General features: G+C 34.4%; 1 protein-coding gene across 4 annotated transcripts in view; it reads right to left on the bottom strand.

Moving 5' to 3' along the window:
- LOC145284877 (kazrin-like) overlaps positions 1 to 24,101 on the bottom strand; it is a 519,312-nt gene that overhangs the window by 248,771 nt on the left and 246,440 nt on the right. Inside the window, exon 2 of one of the 4 annotated variants that reach the window (XM_080133902.1) lies at positions 3,183 to 3,236. The exons of the other annotated variants lie outside the window; for them this stretch is intronic. Within the exon in view, the coding sequence (XP_079990028.1) occupies positions 3,183 to 3,236 (54 nt within the window). The remainder of the gene's footprint in view (positions 1 to 3,182; positions 3,237 to 24,101) is intronic. 4 annotated transcript variants of the gene reach the window in all.

Below are 24,101 nucleotides of genomic sequence, written 5' to 3'. Positions count from 1 at the left end.
TAGGGGTGAACCTGAGTGTAAAAAAAAAAAAAAAAATCAACCTGCAATATATATTGATAGGATTTTTTCCTCTTCTTAAGTCCATAAGGGTTTGCACAATTTATTACCTGACTCTATCCAGCTTTAATCTCGGCATTTAGTGTTTTCCTATCTGGATAATATTAATTGCTCCAGGGGCGGGAAGACTTGGGGGAAAATCTTGTTTGGAATTTTAATTACAAATCCAGTTTTGTTTTGTTTTTCATCAATTTTAACCTCGAAACAAGATATACGTAAAAGGCTACTATTTGCAACCATATCTAACAGGGGACTGAGAGCAGTTGAACAGTAAGATGTCTGTTCACATTACATTTAAACTTCTGCAAGTTAGTACAGTCAGGGAAGCAGAAAACAGGGAGGAAATTATAAAGTAGGTATTCGACCGAGCTCCAATCTAGGGGTTCTTCCTATAAAACGTTCGCAACAAATACACGCCTAGCTGCAATTACCACCAACAACTTCCCTCACTATCTGTGCCTAAAACTAAACGAAAATTCTATGAGCAGAGTTTCTATCCTAGAACTGTCCGTCTGGAAGGCAATACTGTGGGTCTGCTTCCCGGCTGACTATAACATGGTCGTCTTCAAATACAAATTGAATAAATTCCTATTGAGCCGTCCTATTAGATAATCTAGCTCTTCATAAGCTCTACTATGACTGATCATGTTGTCTCACCATCTACCTAACACTTAACCTTTATCCTCAAGTGACCTCCAGGCCTTCATATGGTGACCTTGTATGTAAAAAAAAAAAACGTATTTAGGGGAGAGACCAGAGTTTCTAATCAGTTCGAGTCGGGAAGTGAGATGGACAAGATGTGCACGATGATGTAGAAATCTAAGCAAATATTGCCATGAGACTCTGCCTATGCGTCGACCGTCTTAAAACTAAATAAAAAAACAAGAAAAAAATAATCAGAATTAGATTGGTCTCTCCTCCTATGAACAAGCCTTCTCTAAAGAAAACTTAAAAGTCGACAAGTCTCTATTGTGTTCCATGCAAGAATATGGTCATCTCAAGTTAAACAGAAGATCAACGACCACAAGGGGTCACGGACCCAGGCATAAAAAAGTAACGATAAAAAGAATGAAAGACCAGCGATCGTGCACGTATGTAAAAAGACTTTTGTTATTCGCTCACTGGCAGCACCGCGTATGTGCACCCTACACGTTTGTTGGAAACGACATGTACAAGCCGTTCGTTTAATTGCTTGTTTGAGATAAAAATATTACAGTACTCCCCCTAAAATAATCACCAGGTGACTTCGAGAAAAGATGATAAAGAGAACAACTAGTCACGATCCGCCATTAATTAGTCATGAACTTATACACACATCGAAATATACGCAAACATTCCAGAGAAAGTCGCTTTAGGTGTTTCGATAAGACACTTCCGGTACATGGCATTGAAGCAGGATGTGATTGGACAGGAAATTATTGGCTTAAGTCACACATTTTAGAGTTTTGGTAGGTAAAATAATTTAATAGCGGGGGGGGGGGGCACCAGGCCTTGCCCGGTCGTAAAATACACTTAATATTTTAATTCTTTAATTCATGCAGATTTCGTATTGATTATTACAAAGAAAATCTATTAAATTGATTTCAAAAGTTAAAAAATAAAAACGACTTGGGTGCTATCAGCTACAATCGAAACCAAGAATTTAGTGCTCCAGCCATGTTCCCTACCATTTGAGCTATCGACAGACAGATAAGATTTAAAATTAAATCACTTCAAGCTATGAATGAATTTGCGTATGCGGAAGAATAATAGAAATATGTCAGCAAGTTGAAATGAATATTTTGCATTTCAACTTGTCAACATATTTCTGTATGCCTTATTTATCCATCCAAACAAAGATTTTACTTGTTATAAACCATCCTTAGTTGAGGATTACTATTTCTTGTTAATTTCAGTGTTAAGTGACCAGTAGTTTAAGAGTTTATCGGTTAAATATTTTCACACACATACATACATTTGTTTTATTTACATAGTTTTAGGAGGCGTGACAATGTAAACTGAACATACTACATACATCTGTTCTGTTCTGATTTTGACGTTAGTTAAATTGCTCCGAACAATATGTAAAATTTTTTTACAATCCCCTATTTTTGGAATTGGCCACTGGTTCCCTGGGAGCCGATACACTATCTTCTATAAAATAGCTTGTACAGAAAAGAATCTTCAAAACAAAAATTATTTTTATCCCCACCCTCTAAAAAAAAAAAAAATTGGTTAATTGATGGGGGGGGGGGGGTCAGAAGAAAAATTGGTGTTTGTCCAGAATAATCCCCACTATGAAAAAATAAAAATAAAGAAAAATCTGTATGATGTACGTATCCGTAACAGAAGAAAATATCTTACATAAAAAAAATCACGTAAATTGATCGAGTAAACAGGCTGAAGGCACACGGGAGATAAGTCCAAATAATTCAAACTTGCGAGATTTTAGAAAGCATTTCCCACTTCGTAACTTAAACTCCCTTAAAAACGATTTTTTTTATTTCAATCTACTTGATCAATTTTGAGAATATGGTATTTTCGTTTAGTCATGGATACGTGCATCTTACAAATTTTTCTTTTTGTTTTCATGTGGGGGGACTGGGGGGGGGGGGACACGCGCTGAAAATTTTTACAAACGAAATATTGACGGCGAGAGTTGAAGTAGCAAAAATACCATTCTATTCAACCAAATAAAGCTTCACGTTTCGAATAAGGGAAAGAAGGAGCGACAGTAGCCACACCTCAACTTCCCCAGTCCTCTCGACTAAACCCCATCCGTAATCCCAATACTCATTTCTAACTGCAGTTGCGATCGCCCCCGCCGCCCCTCACACATTGGCACATTCCTGGCGTCAGCCATAACTTCTCAAATATAACCAGTTGCATTATTTTAATATCAGCCCTATTTGTTTGATACCCCATCCTCAATACACCATCCAACCCCCAGCCAACTTTCTTCCCGCCTTCTAGCGAGTGTTTTGCTCCCATCTTCATCCCGGCACTCGGAGATGTCGCGTCATCTTAGGATGACGCAGAATGAGAAGTTGCAGGGAAGGGGTAGACAAGAAATGAAAAGAAAAGACGTTAAAAAGGATAGACCTAACGCTGCATGGCTAAATGTGAACATGACGCTGACTACATACCAACAATTATTTTTTGCAGTCCGTTTGATGATATCATATTATCAAACAATTCGCCTGTAAAACAAAGACAAGATTATATTAACAAAAATAAAATTGAAAGGACAAAATTGCAGTATAGTTAACAGTCGAAAAATCGGGGGAAAAAAATTTAAAACAATTTTAGAAGAAGCAAAACAGAATTAAATTCTCTGTTGATTCGCATATTTTTAGTGTGTGGAAGCTTTTTTTTTTTTGTCAGAATTTTATTGATATGATTGTGTGGGGTCTAATTGACACGCGAAAAAATATGTCGACCGATGCAATAGCTTTACCTCGCTAAACTTAGGCGATTGTGTGATTTTACTAAGTTTTTTTTTTTTTTTTTTACCTTTTTCAGAAGAGTGCTTTCCACTCGAACTTAGGGTTATTAATAGGGTCAATAATTTTTGTCTATCTTTTCAGCCTGAATTTAACTAAAGTAAGGCTATTTTAGTTTTGGTGTGACGATAAACCACGCGGATATCAAAAACAAATTCTTAAAATTTATATATATATATATATATATATATATATATATATATATATATATATATATATATATATATATATATATTTCAGAACATTAAAAGTATACACGTCTACAGATAATTAAATTTTATTGCGTTTGGTATGTTATTGTTATTTCTTGTTTAAGATTTTTCGATTGTTAACTACACTGTAATTTTACCCAAAAGCGTAATAACAGTTATGGGGGAGGGTGACGATAAGTTAAGCTGACAACGACACAGACTGACAACCTGGGTGTGCCAGTCGATTACATAGTACTACTTTAAGTTAGGGATGTTGGCAACCTTCACTTTTTCCCTCCTGCAACAACAGAATCAAACCCGTCAACAAAGTTGTGTCATGTTGTGTCATGCGGATTTACTTTAGCAATTCTTATTTACTTACCTCCCCACGAGGGCAGAGTTAGACACAAGATCGGTTTTTTAATGTCGAAAAATATAGCTCCCAAAACGAGACACTATATTAGAATAAAATTTAAAATTGTTCTCAGTCGGTGAAGGAGAAGTCTGAGAACAAAAATGCCAAGAGTAGCATCAGAACAGATACGACATTTTGTCAAAAGAACCAATTATTTAGATTTTTATGCTATTTATAAAAAACAAAAAGCAAAACAAAAACAAAACAAAACAAAACGGGTTTACAAATTAAGAAAATAAATCAACACTTTTTAAGAAAAAGTCTGTGTGTATTCGTCCACAAACAACTATTCTGTCATATGACTCTTCAGTGTCGCTAGACAATACCATAGTTTTCGTCAAGTACTTATTTAGTTACCTCTTCAACATCACCACACGAGAGAAGTTAAACACAAAGTTGGTTTAGGATGTGGAAAAAATTCAGCTGCCTCAAAAGGGACAATCTATAGCGGAGCGAAAAAAAAATACCTCAGTCTAGAAAGATTTTTTCAATAAAAATGAATTTACACTTTTATAGCATACTAGCCGATATACCGGTCGTTCACGTGTAAATAAATAAAAAAATAAAAAAAACACTCGAGCCGAGATTGAAACCAAAACCTAAAAACAGTGAGTCAATCATTAGGCCAGCTTGCCTCGGTCTTTAAAAAGTCTTTTCAAACCTACTTATTCTTAAACAAAGAAACTGTCATGTAAACGATTCGCGCATGCACAGTCATGAAACAGTTGAGGAACATAAGAATCTGATTAACCCCCCCCTCATTCCAGTACCAATTTTTCAATTTTGACTACTTCGCAGACTTTTTTCCGGATGAAAACAGATTAAAAAGTTTTCCACGTATCTGAATATCCTATATACCGAATTTCAAGTCTGTAGATTAAAAATTCGTGGAGTATATAGGTTGAGAGTTGTCCTCACACACACATTTTCACTTATATAGATAGATATATCGAAAGTAAACATACCAAACCAAAGATGCATTTAAATCACACTCATTTTATTAGTAGTATAATTCGTCTTACATGTGTTTCGTTGAATGGTGGAAAGTCATTAAACAACTCTTCAGGGACAGATTTATGTTCCTCGGGAAAATAGATACAGTTGGAGATTTTTTTTTCTTGGTTTAAAAAGGATAAAAATTGGATGAAGGAAAAAAAAAGTCCTTAAAAGTCATAAGACCCCTTAAAACTATTTTAACCGACTTTTAAGACCCTTAAAAGAACGGTCCATAAAAAAATCCAATGATTTGAGGCCCCCACTGCTGCTCTGCGACTTTTTACTTTCGGATAGAGTTTGAAAATATGAAGAGAGAGAGAGAGAGAGAGAGAGAGAGAGAGAGAGAGAGAGAGAGAGAGAGAGAGAGAGAGAGAAAGAGAGAGAGACAGACAGACAGACAGACAGCATTAGTTTTATAAATGAGATTACTATTGCTGTTTTACTGACCGTGAGAGGCCATTTTTTTTCAACATGACTGGATTTTGTTTACATACTTAATGATGCATTACGATCGAGCATAAAAAAATATTTTTTCATGAGAAAGTAATCAAAATGAATTTTAAAGTAAATTCCAATTTTATTTATAGTCTACAAATACAACTCAAAAGAATCAAATTTTATCCAAAATGTGTGATGCTGAGGTAACGGTGAATGCAGGCGCATAGAGAGGTGGTTGCGGAATAGAAAGGTACAGATATATAACACGCGAGTATATATGCATGAGTGTGCGTTTAAAAGTTAGGATACAAAACCGTCTTCGAAATCTAGAGGACAGAGACTTTTTCGCCTCCTTACTTTCTCTTAGAAAAGAAGCAGCTTATTCTGGCTTGACAGAGTTCAAACTTCGTAGACTAGTGTGAGATACCCTTTTCTCTTCCCTGCAACCTCTTTCTCACAGAAAAGACGTTGCGAGCCCGTCCCTGCTTTATCGTTATTTTCATGGCAAGTGCTCGTCTGAGCTCCAATCTCTGCACCACCTCGCTAAACTTTCACGAGAAACATTCGTCTAGCCAAAACCACTAACAATAATTTCTCACTCTTTATTTGTGCCTAAACCTAAATGTAGATTCCATGAACAAAGCTTCTTTCTTAGAACTGCACGCATGTGAAACTGGAACTCTTTTCCGTTTTCCTGCTTTCTAGCTGACTACAATCTGATTGTCTTCAAGTCCAACGTAAACAAGTTCTTGATGAACTGTCCCCCTAAGTAATCCAAGTTACAAAATTCCCACTACTTATGTTTACTACGCTATAATCACATTGACTAATGTATACCCATTAACCCTAATCCGCGAGTGGCCTCCGGGCCTTGATAAGTGGTGATTCCTGTGTAAGAAAAACAAAAAGTTGCGAGTCTATTTCTGGTCTATCGTTATTTTCATGCTCGACTGAGCTTATAGTCCCCCCCCCTTCCGGTGAAACATTCGTAAAATACACTCGTCCGGTTACAACAACTGTCAACAATTTCACTCGCTCTCCATGTGTGCATAAAACTAAAGGAAAATTCTATGAGCAAAATTTATTTCCTAGAACTGTTCGTCTTTAAAATACAATACCGTGGGCTTTGCTTCTTCACCAGACCTTTGCAGGTGTTTGCGTGTGAGAGTAGAGTTTCTTTACTATCAATAGGGGTGGGGGGCATGTAAACAAAGTTGCCCCCCCCCTCTTCCACCAAGTCATCTCTGACACACGGCATCGCAAAGTTAGTCATCGGTGACGGCGGAGGTGGGGGTGGTGGTGATAAGCTAGACAGCCAGAAGAATCCCACAAAAGTGAAAGAATGCAAGTTTTTTTTGTTTTGTTTTTTACTCAACACGCACACACATATCCCAAATAAAAAGAAGCCATTAAAAATATATGGACATTTATTTATTTATTTTTTTTACTATAGACAACAAACCGAAAAAGCGACAAAGATGCAATTATATAACAGATAAATGTTACCAAAGGCAAGATAAGTTACTCTTCTAACTACCTGGATGTGTTTTTTTGTTTTTTTTTTGTGTATTTTAAAACTTATTTTAAAGCTTCTTTAAAGTTTCAAACGCGTGTAGTAGTAATGAGTTGCTAAATTAAAACGAGAACAAAATGGTTAACATGAGTGATCTAGAGAGACTCAATAATCGCTCAAAACTCGAAAACGAAACGAAATACTGATAGAAAAGAAAAACAATAAATGCGACGGTGACAGATATTTGTTTGTTTACCACTTTCCGATTTATTTATGTAGCAATAAATGTTTAAATAGAAGGCGGCGGGGAGAGGGGGGGGTCGAAATTGAACCGAAATCGCAAGCTTCAAAAGCTTAAAAAAAAATATTCAACCTGTATGCTTACTTCCTCCCTGGTGGAAAGATGTGACACAAGGTCGGGAAACTGGGATTTGAACAGGAAGATCGCGCTGGCCTGTAATACAAAAATGCCTGAGAAGTCTCAGGCGATTAGCAATCCCTTCTCAATGGGTGAGAAGGCAAAGCCTGGGAGGAGGTTGGACTTCCTAGAAATGTACAGGAGCAGAAACATATCTCAGCCAACAGATAAGAGGCCATCTCAACAATGGTCTAGACCAGTTATTCTCAACCTTTCCTCCATCATTGACCCCTCGGCTTTATGCATGTCTTCATTTACTCTCTTACTCCCATACAAAAAAATCCATAACCATCATAAAGTGACAGAAAAATAAGGTAAAGAACCTTTCTATTGTATAGGACTTTAGGTTTTGTATAAAAGTAGTATTAAACACAACACAACAATGAAGTCAAAACCATACTAGACATATGAATCCAGGTACGTACGTTTCTCAGACATGACACAATCTGAAAATAAATTATTTTTAAATTATCAGGTACTTCAATTATTTACCCCTCCCGACGATATATTTTTTTTTATCCCCTAAGAGTAAATTTACCCCGGTTGAGAACCTTTGGTACAGACTCTGGTGTCTTTGGGACCCGAGAAAATGATCTTTTCATGACATTTCTGGATTTTACACAGATGGCAAATAAGGAAAGAAAACAAAATACCTTGGACATCATCCCCTTCCCCTGTTGTTGTGTCTCCTCCTGCATCTGGTCTGTTTTGTCTCTAATCAAAACAGGTAACCAAGAAAAATCTCGTTTGTGGGTTGGGTCGCGGGGAAGCAGCTACACAAATAAAACCAGCACAAAAACGTAAATATTTGTCCACTGTGATGGTTGGTTGGCTTCTTGAAAGTAGAAAGCTACAAAATGATTAAAGTTTTTATTTTCATAAGACCCCCACCCCCAACACACCTACATTCAGCAAGTGAATCAAACTAGTCTATCATTTACGGAAAGGTGAACGTGTATATTTGAATAAAAAGAAAAAAAGAAAAAAGCTAAAACATGTGTTTCTTTGGAATAGTCGCAGTATCATTATGTGGATTCGATTTCTGTAAGGAACTTCATGATTAGTATTTTTTTAATGGCTAACGATATCGCGTATTTACTCATACAAATGAGTTCCCCGAAGTAAACGGTGATAGTTAATTTAAAGACCCTTCGTTGAATTAGGTTCCTTTACTCCATCTGAAACCCATGTTCTTTTCCAATTTAAACATGCATTCAATTAAATTTATTTTAAATTATTATATTAAAAAATATTTTGGTACTCCTACACTTTATCGCCGAAACTGGAGACGCCATTTTATTTCACGCAGCTGCCGTTAAAATGTAAGGAAGAAATCAGTATTTTAAACTATGGCCTGTGAGAAATTCCATATACAAACACCATCTTTCTTGTTTAGGCCGGCCACACAGTTCTAGTAGCCGGTCTGTGATTGGTTTAAATTTGAATGTGTCAGGTGATTTGACTTGGCGCGCTTTTTGTATCATGCTATTATTTTTCAGTCTAAGAGAAATCCGGCAACGGCTGCCTCTGGAGGGAGCCAAGACTATTCCTTCATGAACACCAAACTGTTGGTGAACGAAGGACATATTTCTTCAAACAGAGACAACTTATATTGCTGAATCTATCCAATTCAAGGACGACATTTAAGAACTGTTCTGCATGTTTATTTTCCAAATATTGGATTTTATCTCATTTCATCTTGAGTCTTGTAGGCGTCATCATTCCCGCCGAATTTACAATGAACATTCATGGATCCTTCCAAAGGAACAACGGACTAACATTCCGGCAATAGGAATTCGAACTAAAGGCTCCATGCGTATGGAAGCAAATCGGCCCATCGTTTTGCAAAAGGACTGTACCAGAACCGAAGAACTTTCATTGCTGTTATTTGTGAATAAATTGAGTTTAAAGGCATGGCTTTTGTTTGTGGAATTCCTTTGCTTCTGCAGGGAGGAAATTGGGATGTGTGAGAAAGAAATTTCTTACAAGTCGAAGTTAGACATAAATAACAAAAAAAATTAAACTAGATAAACTTCCGGAAAGAACTATGAAAAAAAAAAAAAAAAAAAGAAAAAAAAAGTAAATAAAGAAAGTGAAAGAACATATATCCATAATTGTTTAATTGGAAATGTTTCGATTTAATTAATGAAAACGGGAAAGTTTTTCATGAAACGTAAATTATTTTTTACTAAAAATAGAAAATGAAATGACATATTCATAATTGTTTAAACTGGGCAAGCGTTGTTATTTATTTCATGCTTCGGCCAAAGTTTGAAATACTGATTTCTCCCTTGGATTTTTACAGTAGGTGCGTGAAATAAAATGGCGTCTCGAGTTTCGGCGATAAAGCGTAGAAGGACCAATATTTTAAATTCAATTATTAATTAGTTCTAGGAAAAATTTGTCCAAATAAATATAGTAAAAAAAGAAAATGGGTGCTTATTGAGATAGTCGATCGATCGATTTTTTTTAAAAATGTGTCATTTTAAATGAAAACTATATTACGTACTTAATTGTTAGGTGGAAAATAATATATTTAAAAATTATGAAAATCCATCGAATAGAACAACTGTTATGATTTTAGCAAAAAAAAAGAAAAAGTCTCTCACTATGGGGTTAGTTGATCGCCATTACAATGTAATCTAAAATATGCATTCCGAGTTATGTCCCCTGAGTATGAACTCTACACTGTCTACTTTATAACATCTAAGAAAAATACAATTATACTCAATTCTCCATTAAAAATTACTTTTAAGTATAAATAACTCTACTAAATGAATTTTTGAAATTTCTGAATATATTACTATTTTCAACACGACAATTTAGTACTTAATATTGTTTTTGTTTAAAACGACGGATAATGTGAACGGATGGAGTCCGAGGATCCAGGCTCGTTCTGAGTTCGGGGTAAAGGTGTGTTACGTCATACTCTGTGACCAGTGTCGAGGCAAAAAACTAACCCTTTCAACATTATAAGAAAAGTAACTAACCTCGTGGATCTGCTTACTTTGTAAAAAAATTCTAATTCTTTCAATTGCTTTGTAAAAAAAAAAAAAAGCAATTTCTTTTAACTGTTTAATTTTTTAATTGTAAAAACAAGTCTAATTGTTTGAACCATTGTTTTTTTTAATAAAATAATTCTTTGAACTGTTTAATTAAAAAAAAATCTAAATATTTGAACTGTTCATTTTTCTAAATAAAAATTAAAATTATTTGAACTGTTCAATTAAAAAAAAACTGCTTTGAACCACTGAATTTGAAAAAGTTCTAAATTTGAATTCTTTGCAATTCGCAAATATTCTTAAATAAATAACAGAATTTTATAGGGTTAACTAAACTCGTGGAATATCATTGATTTTTAAAAAGATTCTAATTATTTGACATGTTTAATTGTAAAAAAAAAAAAGTTTAATAGTTTGAACTGTTGAATTTTAAAAAATTATAACTTTTTGAATTGTTTAATTTAAAAAAAAAATTCTAATTATTTGAACTGTTTAATAAAAAAAAAATCTCCTTTGAACCGTTAAAAATTCTAATTCTTTTAACTGTTGAATTTTAAAAATTTCTAAATTTTAATTCTTCGCATTGTTTAATTTTTTCAAAATCTAATTCTTTGAATTGTTTATTTTTATTTTTTGAAATTCTAATTCTTAAATGTTGTCTATAGTAATAATATATTCAAAGGGTTAATTTTTTGCCTCGACACCGGTCACAGAGTATGACGTAACACAGTTTTACCCCGAACTCAGAGTCTGGATCTTCGCACCTCATCCGTTCACATTATCCAAAACGGCATATTAAAAAAATCGATCTGTCGACTATCTTAGTCGGTGTTCACCAATCTATAGGATACATTTTCAGGACCTTTAATAATAAATTAAACTGGATCGACAACTTATAGGAATGGTTACCAATTTACATCCTTAAATAAAGAAATGAACATAAATACAGGAAAAGAGAGCACTCGATAAAGAATACGGAATCGCTGATTTTATATAAAACTAGTGGGGGTGGGGGTCTCCGGCGTTTCCCGGGTGTTTGTAAGTGTGTGTGTTTTGGGGAAAAAAAAAAGAAAAAAAAAAGGAGGTAGTAGGTAGACAGGTTCGAACCTGCGACGCGAAGGCGGAAAAGAAAGTGAAAGTAAACCTGATATCTTACCGCTACACCATGACACGACCGGAAGTGTGAAGCATTCAAATTTTGTGATGTCAACCATTACGCCATAGCAGATAGCAAAATGAAATCACGAACTTAAGTCTGGCTGTAGGCCAGTTAAGCTTGGAGCTTTCTGCTGTATTTGTTTCCCCGCGATGTTGGGGAAAATCAGAGGGAGCTCTGGCAGTGTCCAAATGAATAGCAATTGTCTGATATGAAGGGTTTCCCCAAATTGATCAAAGCTAATTGCCTTCAAGATGTCCCATCTCGGAAGGCCAGGAGGCGCTTTGTATTTATTTGCTTCCCCACGAGAGCAAATTAGACACAAGTTCGTTGTTTAATGTGGAGAGAGAGGGAGGTTTACCAACTCTCTCGAGGGGGCACTCTGGCAAGGTAAAATTGTTTGGTATGAAGGGTTTCCCCCACATTGACCAAACACTGATTGCTTCAAGAGTAATGGTCCGATATGCGGGGTTGCCCCCACATATTTTGGTTGCAGCATTTGCAGAACAGATACTACACTGATCTTTCACTTGTTTGTATTTTGCTTCGATCAGTTTCACTTTTCTATGAAAAAGACAAAAAAAAAAAAAAAACACTGGGAACCAGGGATTTTTTTAAAACTCAATCAAATAAAAGATAGAGACAACGACCGTTTGCAAATCTGAGATATTACGATCTAGGAAATATAAGGAAAGTTCTCCATGAATGTAACCTTGTCAAGAAAGCCGACGAAAAAAGCCTTTCGCGGACATACACAAATGCGTGTGCCCATTTTGCCTTTTATATTATGGAGTAGCAGGAGTGCCCGGTGTTGCCTGGGTGTTTGTAGGTGTAAAAGAAAAAAAAAAAAAGACTTGGTAGGGAGGTAGGCTCGAACCCGAAGCCTTGAGGTGAAGTCGGAAAAGAAAGCCTGATAACTTAGCATGACGCTAAGATGAGGATGGTTGAAATTAAACGTTTAAAAAAAGCAGGTGGTTAAACGAACGTCAACGTGTGGTTTTCTAGGTCAAACATCACGCCATAGAGAAATGAAATCACAGCGCAAATTTTGTAACATAAAAGTCACTGAATAAAAGACAGACGACCTCGTTTCGTAAATCGGAAGTATTATAATCTAGTGAGTATATAAAAAGTTGTAAGAATGAGTGACCCCCCTCCCCGAGCGTCCGCCACCGAAAAAAGCCTTTGGCGAACATACACACAAAAAAAAAATGCACACACACACACACACACATACACATTTTCACTATTATATAATATATATAGATAAAAAAAACATTTACGTGAAAGAAGTATTAAAATAAGGCGTTCAAACATAAGTGTTTTCTTGTGTTTGAACGTTTCAAATGAATGATTATTGGCGTGTGCATTTTGGGTGTATAGCACAAGGCTTGCAAGTACTGATTTTTATGACAGGTGTGCCGCAGGAGGCTTGGAGTCAATATGGCTATTTTTCTGGTGGAAACAGTTCCTAATCCATATAAGTGAATATGTGCGTGTGTGTGTTGTAAGAACAGTGGTTTGGAATACGAATGTTTAAAAGGTTTGGGTTCTCGCTGGATGTGGTAAATTTCCATGATTGGTATTGTAGTTCATCTGCGGCCTGCGTAAAACCATGGTGGGTGTTTTAACATCCTACGAAACTTGGAGAAAAACTGCTTTGATTTTGGTGAGTAAATGACTTTATAGTGCCCGCCTGCTGCTTTAGGACTGATCAAACAGTTCCTTTGCTTTTATGTATGCGTGTGGTCGCATCACAATGTCATGTTCCTACGCGTAGGCATTTCAAAGTGGTGATCACTGTAGAAATATTCCTGCCTGTCATTTATTCCAGCCAGACATAGCAGGTCGCTACAATTTTAACAAGCAATAAAATACTAAAAAATTACTTTGAACCTACATTTTCAGCTGAATCTTCAAGTTAACATCGTTTGAGAACTTTCAAAACCGGAACTCATTTGGATGAGTAAATATGCGATATCGCCAAATTTTAAGGGAATCCTAAAAATGCTGCTCAGCCCTATTTCAAAACAATTTATATAAAACTTATACTTAGTATCTTCGTTTTTACCCCCAAAAATCTTTATATAAAATTGGGTATGTATATATGTTCATATATTGCTATGCATAAGATCTAATTTCTGAACTAATTAAGCGATCATTAGGAATTTTAAAACACGTCTAGTAGGCGCAGTGTTGGGTAATGTAGGCTATATTTACTTTCATGCAAAATAATTAAATAGGGTAAGGAGTGCAGCCCTTTATAAAAATTCAGACACCTTTGAATTTTTGTGAAATTTTAATAGGTATTAGGCATCAATTAATAAATTTCAATTGCTTTGGAGTATTGTAAAGGGTTTTAAGGGGGCATTTGTGGCAAAACTCATTTGAAAATTCAAACATTTAAAATTTGAATAAAATTTGATACATAGTAATTAAACAAGATTCCATGAAATTCAATTTTTTCATAAGTTTAAACCTTAAATTCTAGAACTTTGCAGCTAATTCTACCCTATGCAATCAGGACTGGCAACCCTCTGTATTTCCTCCTGTGTCTGATAACATGCTATGCGATATACAAATATCTGTGCATGACGTTGTCTAGCTAATCAAAAACCTCGATTCCAGTAAAGCAACTGGCCCTGACGGAATTCCTATCATAGTGTTTTTTTTTTTATTTTAGTGCATCTAAAACCAAGCTTCTATCTTTCCATCATCCATGCTCTGATCACTGTCTGGCATAAATTGAAATGAATGGATCTCATCTTGGGGAGGCTCTAGGTTTTAACAAACTTTGGGCCTGACCTTTACTCCTGATCTGAGATGGAACATGTACATCAAATCCATTGCCAAGGCTGCTGGAAAAATGGTGGGATCGTTCTACAGCTCCAGTAGATATCTCACTGCTGATGCAATTCTCTACCTGTATAAGAGTCAAGTACATCCAAGAATGGAGTACTCTTCCCACATTTGGGCAGGAGCTGCTAGAAGCAGCTTATCCTGCCTTGACAGAGTTCAAAATAGACTTTGTAGCTTAGTGGGGGATGCCCTTTTCTCTTCCCTGCAACCTTTTTCCTACAGAAGAGATGTGGCGTGCCTATCTCTGCTTTATCATTATTTTCATGGAAAGTGCTCGTCTGAGCTCCAATCTATGGTCTCCACCTGGCGTAACTTTCATGAAAAACACTCGTCTAGTTAAAACCACGATCAATAATTTCTCACACTCTTTATCTGTGCTTAACCCTAAACATAGATTCTTTGAAGAAAGCTTCTTTCTTAGAACTGCACGCTTGTGGAACTGTTCATTTTTCTGCTTTGCAACTGATTACCATATGGTTGTGTTCAGTGCAATGTAAGCAAGTTCTTGATGGGCCATCCCCTTAAGTAATCCAATTTACCCAATTCCCACCACTAACGATTACACAACGTTTTCCCATTGACTACCGTACGCTCATTAACCCTTACCTCAAGTGACCTCCGGGCCTTGATAAGTAGTTACACCTTGTAAAAATAAATAAATATATATATATATATATATATATATATATATTAAAAGATTTTAATTAAAATAAAGATTCTAGAAATAAGGTCAGAGCATTATATCTTGATGTTAATCTTTGTAAATGGACATAGACTGTTCTTGAAAAATTCATTTTGTCCGTCCTCGTTTATATATGTAGGTATATTTATATTAGCATTGGAACGATTAATCGGAATCGGGAATCAGAAAACTCCAAACTTTTTAAGGTATCGAAAAAATGTGTACCTATTTTCCGATGCCAAAAAAACGATTCCTTTTAATTATCTTTTTTCATTTGATTTTGTTTTAAACAAAATCTTCCATTGCTGGTAGGAATAATAAAATAATATTCATTGATTTTAAACGATCAGTAAATCTATAGATCACTCTCCCCACAAGTGTATTTTTACAGTTGAGAAAATATATGCACATTTAGGATCTGTTTTTACAGTAATTTGGAAAAATAGCAACTTTATAGTAAAATATTAAGAGATTAATAAAGAATCGGAAAAAATATTGGAATCATCCCATCACATATATATATATATATATATTAGGCATTAAGAGGAGATTATAGGTTTATATAAATACCCGTTCACATACACCTTTTTACGATAAAGCTAGAACCCAGAATTAGACAGAATCGAGCAATTGCATCGACAATGGACAACGCCAGACCCAAAGTGGGTTTCGGGTTTCGATGTACTGCATCTCATCAGTGATGTGCTCCGGCATCATAGAATGTAGAACTGGATAAAAATATAAGAATTTAAAAATCGAGGCATGGCCAATAGATTGCGCTGTGGCCCATAGAGTTAGGTCGTCAGTATTGCACATTTCATGAGTGTGACGACTTGAGTTCGCGCCTGATGAGATGCAGTACATCGAAACCCACTTTGGGTCTGGCGTTGTCCGTTGTCGATGCAATTGCTCCATTCTGTCTAATTCTGGGTTCTAGCTTTATCGTAAAAAGGTGTATGTGAACGGGTATTTATATAAGTATATATATATAAATATATAGTACTATTGTTGTTTGAATGGCTGTGAGACCTTTTTTCAATATGACCGTAGCTTGTTTTCCTTCTGCTGCATTATGATTGAACCTTATTTTTATAAGTAAATAAAATAAAATTATTTTTTAGACAACTTACAAGTCTATCGTGAAAAAAAAAGCGTGAAAAAAGAAATTACACAATTAAAATGGAGGAGTGGAAGGAGGAGACGGCTAAAAGGGTGAAAATTCATGAGGGGATTAGGAAAGGAAAGAGAGGCTAAAAAGGAGGAAGGAGAGAGATATCAGCAAAATATTGTTCAAACTTGCAAAGATACCCACGCTTCACTCGGGTATCCGAGCGTAAAGCAAAGTCCCGACCTTGACCTTAAAAAATAGTGTGCAGCATCCCTAGGTGGGAGGGGGGCACATCATGTGAGGTTTGGTCACAATCGGTCAAGTAGTGTGGACTGTAGGATAGTTGTACACACACACACACACACACACACACACACACACACACACACACACACACACAAATGCTACTACTTATATATATATATATATATATATATATATATATATATACGTGAGAGAGAGAGAGAGAGAGAGAGATTAATAAAAACAAATATCACTTTTAAAAATGTATTTATTCATTATTCATCACACTATTATATATTTTCTATAAATTAAGAGTTCCTAATTTCTGCGACTTAATGTTTCCTAGTCACTTGGTATACCTTCTCTAGGCTGCTGCTATTTCGTTTTTCCAATTATTTCTAGCTTCTATAAACTTTTGTTATTTAAAATTGTATTCTTTTAGTTCATCAGATGAGAATCTGATCTGGGAACAATTCATTTTAAAATGAGTAAAGTCGGAATTGTTTACTTTAGTGGCATCAAATTAAACACTAATCACTATCTTTGCTGATTGGGCGATGTTCTTTTTTAAAATGTATATGAAAGGCGATAACATACATTCAGACATGTTCGAGAGTATTATTATATAGATGGTTATTTGATAACTGAAAAACATGACCAAATGTTAACACTATTCTAGTTGAACAACGTCTTTTATTAATATTCAGTGTTAAGTTTCTTTCTGATATCGGTATTTCTTCGTCTATATTAACAACTAATAACACTATCTCAATTAACAGTTTGCTTTTATAAGGAAAAGGAAAAACAAACAAGAAAAAAACAAACTATTTTTAAATATCGAAAGTCTTAGCTTATATATATATAAAAGAAAGAATATGATAATTTATATATGAAAAATTAAATTACTGGCGGAATTCCATTATTTTATATGAACCATAGTGCATATGCTGGCATTTTTTTTACAGAGGTTGGATACTAATAATACTACTACTACTACTACTAATAATAATAATAATAATAATAATAATATAAAGTAAAACACTTAGCTATACAATTAATTGTTTTAATTTGTTTTTAAGTTTCTTATTTTGTTCTAGCTGGGGATGGGGTATCCTATCAGATGCCAGATATTTACCCACTATCTCATACATTCCAACAGAGATTTTTTTAAAAAGATTTTAACCATCTCTAAGTGCAATTGTTTATATAGTCTTGGAAGTTTTTAACATTTAAAACTATACAAAAAAGAAAATGTATTTTTTATCATTCCTTAGAAAACGATTTAGTAAGTCATTCAATCATCTGCAATGACTGAATCAACTTGCTCTCTCGAATTCACTATAGTACCAGTAATCATTTATTTTTAAGAGATCATCAGTTGTTTACCATGAAACACTGTTTCAGGGAGATATATATATATATATATATATATATATATATATATATCTTGCGCTTAGTTCAGTGGGTATATTGCCAGGTAGTTTTTTTTTTAATTCTTTTTTTATTTAGTCATCTTTTCTATCTCAGCTCTGTTTAACTCAGCATCATTGTTGGCACTAACTTCTACTAAGGCTGCTTCTTTCTCCTTCTTGTTCCAAATCACTATATCAGGTTTTATAGTTACATAACTGTAGGAATTGCATAGTCATAGTAGATGGTGTGTGACTTATTTCCAACTGTTCTTTCTGGTAAACATGTTCCCAGGACTTGCTGATATATTTAATATTCAACTTTTTACAGATGGTCCAGTATAGATATTTACATACTCCAGTGTGTTGCATTCTATAGTAGCCATTCCCCAACAGAACCTTACAACTAGATGCCAGGTGGCTCACACTCTACTTCTGTGTGGCAGAAAAAGATATGTAACAATTCATGAATTTTCAAATGAGATCGAAGTAGAACAAATAATGGTAATAGTTGTGATCAAACAGGACAAGAGTACATCTTTTGTGTGTGTATATATATATATATATATATATATATATATATATATATATTAGCCTGAGTGCTTGGCGTTGCCCGGTTGTTTGTAGGTGTATGTTGAGCAAAAAAAAAAAAAAGTTGTGGCATAGGCAGACAGGCTCGAACCTGTGATGCGAAGGCAGAAAAGAAAGTGGAGGTGTGCGTAAGAGTGTTGGTTGAAAAAAAAAAATGTGGTAGTAGGAAGACAGGCTCTAACCAATATCACGAAGGAGGAAAAGAATGTAAAAAAAAAAAAAAAAAAAAAATGTGGTAGTAGGAAGACAGGCTCTAACCCATATCACGAAGGAGGAAAAGAATGTAAAAAAAAAAAAAAAAAAAAAATGTGGTAGTAGGAAGACAGGCTCTAACCAATATCACGAAGGAGGAAAAGAATGTAAAAAAAAAAAAAAAAAAAAAATGTGGTAGTAGGAAGACAGGCTCTAACCAATATCACGAAGGAGGAAAAGAATGTAAAAAAAAAAAAAAAAATGTGGTAGTAGGAAGACAGGCTCTAACCAATATCACGAAGGAGGAAAAGAATGTAAAAAAAAAAAAAAAAAAAAAATGTGGTAGTAGGAAGACAGGCTCTAACCCATATCACGAAGGAGGAAAAGAATGTAAAAAAAAAAAAAAAAAAAATGTGGTAGTAGGAAGACAGGCTCTAACCAATATCACGAAGGAGGAAAAGAATGTAAAAAAAAAAAAAAAAAAAAAAATGTGGTAGTAGGAAGACAGGCTCTAACCCATATCACGAAGGAGGAAAAGAATGTAAAAAAAAAAAAAAAAAAAATGTGGTAGTAGGAAGACAGGCTCTAACCAATATCACGAAGGAGGAAAAGAATGTAAAAAAAAAAAAAAAATGTGGTAGTAGGAAGACAGGCTCTAACCAATATCACGAAGGAGGAAAAGAATGTAAAAAAAAAAAAAAAAAAAATGTGGTAGTAGGAAGACAGGCTCTAACCAATATCACGAAGGAGGAAAAGAATGTAAAAAAAAAAAAAAAAATGTGGTAGTAGGAAGACAGGCTCTAACCAATATCACGAAGGAGGAAAAGAATGTAAAAAAAAAAAAAAAAAAAAATGTGGTAGTAGGAAGACAGGCTCTAACCCATATCACGAAGGAGGAAAAGAATGTAAAAAAAAAAAAAAAAAAAAATGTGGTAGTAGGAAGACAGGCTCTAACCAATATCACGAAGGAGGAAAAGAATGTAAAAAAAAAAAAAAAAAAAAAAATGTGGTAGTAGGAAGACAGGCTCTAACCAATATCACGAAGGAGGAAAAGAATGTAAAAAAAAAAAAAAAAATGTGGTAGTAGGAAGACAGGCTCTAACCAATATCACGAAGGAGGAAAAGAATGTAAAAAAAAAAAAAAAAAAAAATGTGGTAGTAGGAAGACAGGCTCTAACCCATATCACGAAGGAGGAAAAGAATGTAAAAAAAAAAAAAAAAAAAAATGTGGTAGTAGGAAGACAGGCTCTAACCAATATCACGAAGGAGGAAAAGAATGTAAAAAAAAAAAAAAAAATGTGGTAGTAGGAAGACAGGCTCTAACCAATATCACGAAGGAGGAAAAGAATGTAAAAAAAAAAAAAAAAAAAAAAAATGTGGTAGTAGGAAGACAGGCTCTAACCCATATCACGAAGGAGGAAAAGAATGTAAAAAAAAAAAAAAAAAAAAAAAAAAAAAAATGTGATGTCTTTGCCGTTGCGTCCATCGCCAAATAGGTTTAAATTAAGGCTCGTCAATCAAAAAGAGGGGATGACTTTGGAAAATATCGGCGAAAAAAGCGACCCCTCCTTGTAGAAAAGTGCCCAGTTGAGGATGAAGGAATTAATATTTTTGGTCAATTTTTCAATATTTGTGGTCCAAAGGGTCGAGCTTCAAAATGATACCGATCTCGTGAAAATCGGTCGCCTCTGTTGAAAGGTTTTGCGAGATATTAATACATACATACATTTAAACAGACAGGTGAGATTTTTATATATATATATATATATATATATATATATATATATATATATATATATATATATATATATACACACACTAGTAGGGAGACTCCATGTTGCACAAGAATGAGGATCAACAAATGTTTCACCCTATCATATTTTATTGTCATCAAAATTGGTAAAATCGCAGAGTTTTCAATCCTTCCCGCAGTTACTTAGTCCAGAATACATTGTAGTCTGCATTGCACTGTAGAGAACCTACTGTTGATTTTATAAAATTATTTTTATATAATGACTTGAATTAAAGTTTAAAATGCAAATATCAAGTATCATGGTTCAATTGAGCTCTAAACAGAAACACTCATTTTGAATGTGCCCGTCTTATCAAAGAGTCCACGTCCTTTCTGCTTGTGTGGTAATAAAACTTCTCAAATGCACTTGTGATGTTAGGCTGTATAAGGCGTTAACTTTAGTCAAAATCGCCTGTTTCTTCTTTCAGCTATTTTTTTTCTATTATCGATACTTAGCGAAGACATTCCAACCAATGCAAAACCTATCTAAAATCACTGCTAGGCACATAAATACATTTATGTAAAAAAAAAAAAAGTCGGCCCAGCCGTTTAGGAACAAACTCAAACCTACAAAGTTCCTTTTATATAATACTAGCGGGGGTACCCGGCGTTGCCCGAGTGTTTGTTTCCGGGACGGGGGGGGGAGTGTTAAAAAATGTTATGGTAGGTAAGTAGGAAGGATCAAACCCGGAGTCATGAGTAAAAGTAGGAAAATAAAGTGTGAAAAAAAACAAAACATCTGCAACGTTAACAGTTCGGCCACCAAGAAAAGTCCATTCCAGTTGTTTAGGAAAAAAAAAAAAAAAATGACTACGGTAGGTCGGCGCGAACGTGAAAATATAATGTGAATTGTCCAGCACGCTAACCACTGCACTGCAGTGCAGCTTAGTTTAGTGATTTTAAATAACTTCACATGCAAGAACTACGAAGCCAAACCGGTCTTCTCTTCTCAACTGTTCCTTGTGAACGATCCCCAAACGGTGTTAAGTGGTGGCAGGGGGAGGAGAAATTTATAAGAGAGAAAATATTTTACCACTTCCATTGATCTTGACCGATTTTGGCCGTGACTTCTCAGCAGAAAAAGTATAGAAATCTAAGATTATCGAGGAATTTGAGAAATAATAAGCCTATAACACACCTCAGATATTGTTCTGCCGTTTGTGCATATTATATTTGCATGAAATATCTTGATTTTTAATCCTATTAAGGTCAAAATCCGACGGGAAAAAATGAGTTCATTTTATTTATATAGAGAAGAGACTAGCAGTTCAGCCCGGCTTTGCTCAGGCTCTATGTACTGTTCATAACTTTATGTGCATATATATATATATATATATATATATACATATATATATATATATATATATATATATATATATATATATAAGTGACTCATGTCCAGGTAATCTACATCTAAAATTTCAAGTGTTTAGACCCAAAATTGGCAGAAGAGTTTGGTAAAGTTTTCAAAGGTCAAATCATTGAATATTGACAGCCAAATTTCTGGCCAAAAACCGATTAAGAAGATTTTCCAAAATCTCAATAACCCTTATGTCAAATGTTGAGCCTGTAGACTGAAAATTGACAGAATAGTTTGGTAGGAAAATGTACACACACACACAATTTAATTTTTATAGATATATAGATATATAATTAAATAATTATTCTTTGCACCTACAAACATTAGTGTTTCATACTTACGCAATCATCAGTATAGGAGTGACAATTCCTGCCAGCCATGAGATTCGAACTCCTCCATGAAGCCACATTTTTATTCTATTTGCTAAGCCTCTATCCCAGGGTCATCAAACAATTGCCACGAGAATGAAGGTAATTAAAAACTATTAAAAGCCGAATCACGTCAAATTAACTATGATTGTAACAATTTGATTTTGCTCAAAATGAGGGATTTTCAAATTCATTATTTTCCTATATATATTAGTGATGGAATCATTCCAATATTTCCCCCTGATTTTTTATAAATCTCTAAATATTTAACTATAAAATTGTTAATTTTTCCGATTATCTATAAAAACACATGTTAAATGTGCATACATTTTCTCAAACGTAAAAAAAAACACTTGTGGTGGTGGTGGTGGAGGGGTTAGGGTTAGCGTTTATTATTTTATTATAACTACCAGCAGTGGGAGTTTTGTTCAAAGTAAATTCAATTTAAAAAGATGAAGGAATCGTTTTTGGCATCGGAAAATAGACAATTTTTTTCCAGTTCTGATACCGGTTCGATGCAGTAAAAAAATTCTAATTTTTCCGATTCCCGATTAATCGTCCCAATATCAATATATATGCTATAGCTTTGTGTGCATATATTTTATAAGTAGGGCTATGACAACAGCATATTCTTTTCATTGTTTTGAATCTCGAGTGTGTATCCGTTGATATCTTAAATGCTTTTATATAGAGTGATGTGGTTCTCGGTTGATTAACTGTGTCCAACTGTGTGGGATATATACTTGAGAGTCAAAACAATGAAAAGAATATTCTGTTGTCATAGCCATATTTATAAAAAATAAAAACAAAAAAATCTGTATATGCATTTAAAAGATATCAAATATTTACTCTTAATGTACACATGTTTTTTAACATTTCTGGATTTTTTTTTAATAAAATGTTTAGAAAGTAAACATGATAGGTTAGTCGGCCACTTCCCGCCTACAAATAATTAGTGTAACCCACTCCCCAACCAGGCGTATGAATCTACTTCACACCCAAAATAGTCTCTAATTAGAAATATAATCTCCACGAATAAAGAGTTAAAACATAAAACTTACATAATCGTAAAAAGTATGTCAGTCAATTAGGTTGCGGTAAAAAGAAACATTCCTTTCTTTTTCCCATACAATCATATATGACACATTTTGTCGCATTGTAAAGGAGATAAAGAAGGGCAAAACAAAACAATAAAAATAAATAAAAAGGTGTTAGGTACTTGCGGAGTCTTGTTGTCACTTATCGTGAGGAGATAACGACTGACATTTGGTAGGAACATTTAAAATGAAACATAAAATAATAATTCACATCCAATTTATCCGTGAATTTGGGTCAAAACAGAAGTCAGTATAAAACGTTTTATATTAAGAATGCCCCCCCCCCCAAAAAAACAGCCATACCTTACGAGTAATGAACCGATTCAAATTTATTGCTTACTAACAAGACCCGTGCCCCGGCATTGCCCGGGATCGAATATATAAGAATGATATATCTATATCTATCTCTCATTATAAATATAATTTATTTTTATATTTCAAATAAAATTTTCTATCCAAATATTAACAAAGTTCATTAAATAGCTCAATAGTGCAATACTAGATCTATAAATACTTTAAAAATTTTACCGCTTTATTCTTCACTGGGAACACAAACTTATGTTCATTCCAAAAGTTTGTTTATTGACAATATAAGTAAACAATTGTTTAGGGATTTCCTGTCGCTTGATCACTATAATTCGTCTGAATTATCGTCAAGCTTTATTAATGTTAAATTTTCCCTTCATTCTATAGCGTTTAACAATGGCCTAGGGATTTAGTTCCTTCTTAGCA

The sequence above is a fragment of the Euprymna scolopes genome, chromosome 9 (genome assembly GCF_053919585.1).
Source record: "Euprymna scolopes isolate OS-2025 chromosome 9, ASM5391958v1, whole genome shotgun sequence".
Classification (NCBI taxonomy): domain Eukaryota; kingdom Metazoa; phylum Mollusca; class Cephalopoda; order Sepiida; family Sepiolidae; genus Euprymna; species Euprymna scolopes.
This window is presented reverse-complemented; position numbering and strand designations above follow the sequence as displayed.